At 32.2% G+C, this 1,959-nt stretch overlaps 1 protein-coding gene across 1 annotated transcript; it reads right to left on the reverse strand.

Moving 5' to 3' along the window:
• Positions 1 to 231: 231 nt before the first annotated feature.
• Positions 232 to 1,569, reverse strand: LOC113851074. Its single transcript, XM_027481560.1, has 2 exons — positions 916 to 1,569; positions 232 to 384 (listed from the first exon to the last, which is right to left on the reverse strand). Exons 1-2 carry the CDS (start codon positions 1,567 to 1,569, stop codon positions 232 to 234), a joined length of 807 nt encoding a protein of 268 aa, XP_027337361.1.
• Positions 1,570 to 1,959: the final 390 nt, after the last annotated feature.

Genomic DNA, 1,959 nt, shown 5'->3' on the forward strand with positions numbered 1-1,959 from the left:
TTGACAAGATTGATAAGATCAAAACACTGTATATCCACATTCTTATCATGACACAACCAAACATATCTGTTTGTATGGTGTTGAGAAAACAAATAATAAAAACCATATTAAAGATACTATTTTAATAGATAGAAACACTAAAACCAACCACAATCCATTGCTTGCCGTAAACCTTTCATAACAATCAAATGAAAACATTGTAGGAAAAAGGGACTTTGGAGCTGCCATACCTTAAATTGGAAGAAAATAACTTGAGTTGTTGCCTTCATTCATGTGATTATTATCAATGATTAACCCAGCTGTATTGACTTCCTGACCTTCGGGTTTGTGATTCTTAACATCAAGATCTGGGTGGATTTTCCTCTTTAACATCTTCTTCATCAGCTACACAACATTACACATTAGTTAATCAACCTAATTCAAGCAAATCCGTAATCAGTGGCTTATTTGACTCAGAATGAACATTCCAACACTATATATATATAGAAACAACAATAATTTTGATTTAGTCGAGCTAATTGTTCAAAATCGTTAGGGTGTTTTAATTCTGTAGTCTTTAGCAAGAATAAGACGAACATTATAAAAATATTATTATTATAAAAAAAATAGCGTTAGAATTATTTTTGTCGAAGTAATAGATGTCTAATGAAAATTTAATTAATATAAACATTATAGGTTTACCTTAACAATATAATTTATTAGACTAACATTTAATGTACTGATAATATATTATATATAATCATTTTTTTTTCAAAATCTTTCTGTTAGTACAATGTACCAGTTAGTGAAGATCTGCAATGTTTATATCAATAATTATTATTTTTATTGAAGAATGATTGTATCAGCGGAAGTTAATTCATCAACAATAAAGTGTTAGTGTATGATTTTTTGTATTTTTATGTAATAACAACTTACTTTTTTGATATCTTTCATTGGACGGGGATTGTCCTTAACACGAGGAATGAGCTTCTTGGCAAAAGACAGTCCATGCTTTGCTTTAAGGTTTGGTTTTTCACTTGAAGAAAGGTGACAGACTTTGGCAGGGTCCAATTTTATCTTCACATCGGAATCAGCCAAGAAGAGGTCAGCTAATGTGATCCTTTCTCCTTTCTTCTTCTTTTGATCAGTCTCAACATCATTTGATTCTATGACATCAAGAGAAATGACAGGTGGAGTAGCCAGAACAATCTCATTGAAGCTCCTAACCACTTCCTCTTTGCTAGCGTCAGCATCATCATCACCATGGTTTTGATGATCAATGACAACATCCTCAAAGTTGTGCTCAAATGTGTTGTATATCAATGGATTCAGTTCCTCATGCTCAGCATTATAGTAATTTTCCTGCTCATCATCAACCATGATATGCTCTCCTTCAGCTTCTTGTTCATCTTCAGTTTCCAAAGCAAAGTACTCTGTGTGATGGTTGATGGATTTCAAGGGATCATAACCAAGAGTTCCAATGGTTAGAATGCCATCTTTCCAAGCACCAAGCAAATGATCAGCGAGGGCAACTTGTTTCAGCAAAGCTTCACTATCCGCGTTATTAATTGTAGGTTCAGTCTTTTTCATGTTTGGAGCAAACCCATCTGAGTAGAGAGCAAAAGATTCATTTAAAGAAAACATAGCACTCTCGAAAGAAAGAAAAATAATTAACAGTTATGTATATGTAATATATCATGAAGAATGAGAATTTGTTTAATTATAGCCATCATCATATTTAGAGGTCAATATTTAAATTGCAAAATGCGAGACTAGTTGAAGTTATAGAGGTCAAACCTTTCAGAGCGTTATGATGAAACCTCTTGTGCACCCAATTGAAGATCTGAGACAAACAATTCACGAAGATGATATGAATATCTATAAGAATACTATATATGGCATTAAAAATAAAGGACTAAAAAGAAAAGTAGTAAAATAAATTGAGTATTTTCATGCATGAGAAACAAAATAGTTGGTTGT

This window comes from Abrus precatorius, unplaced genomic scaffold, assembly GCF_003935025.1.
Source record: "Abrus precatorius isolate BTA unplaced genomic scaffold, Abrus_2018 Scaffold9, whole genome shotgun sequence".
Taxonomy (NCBI): domain Eukaryota; kingdom Viridiplantae; phylum Streptophyta; class Magnoliopsida; order Fabales; family Fabaceae; genus Abrus; species Abrus precatorius.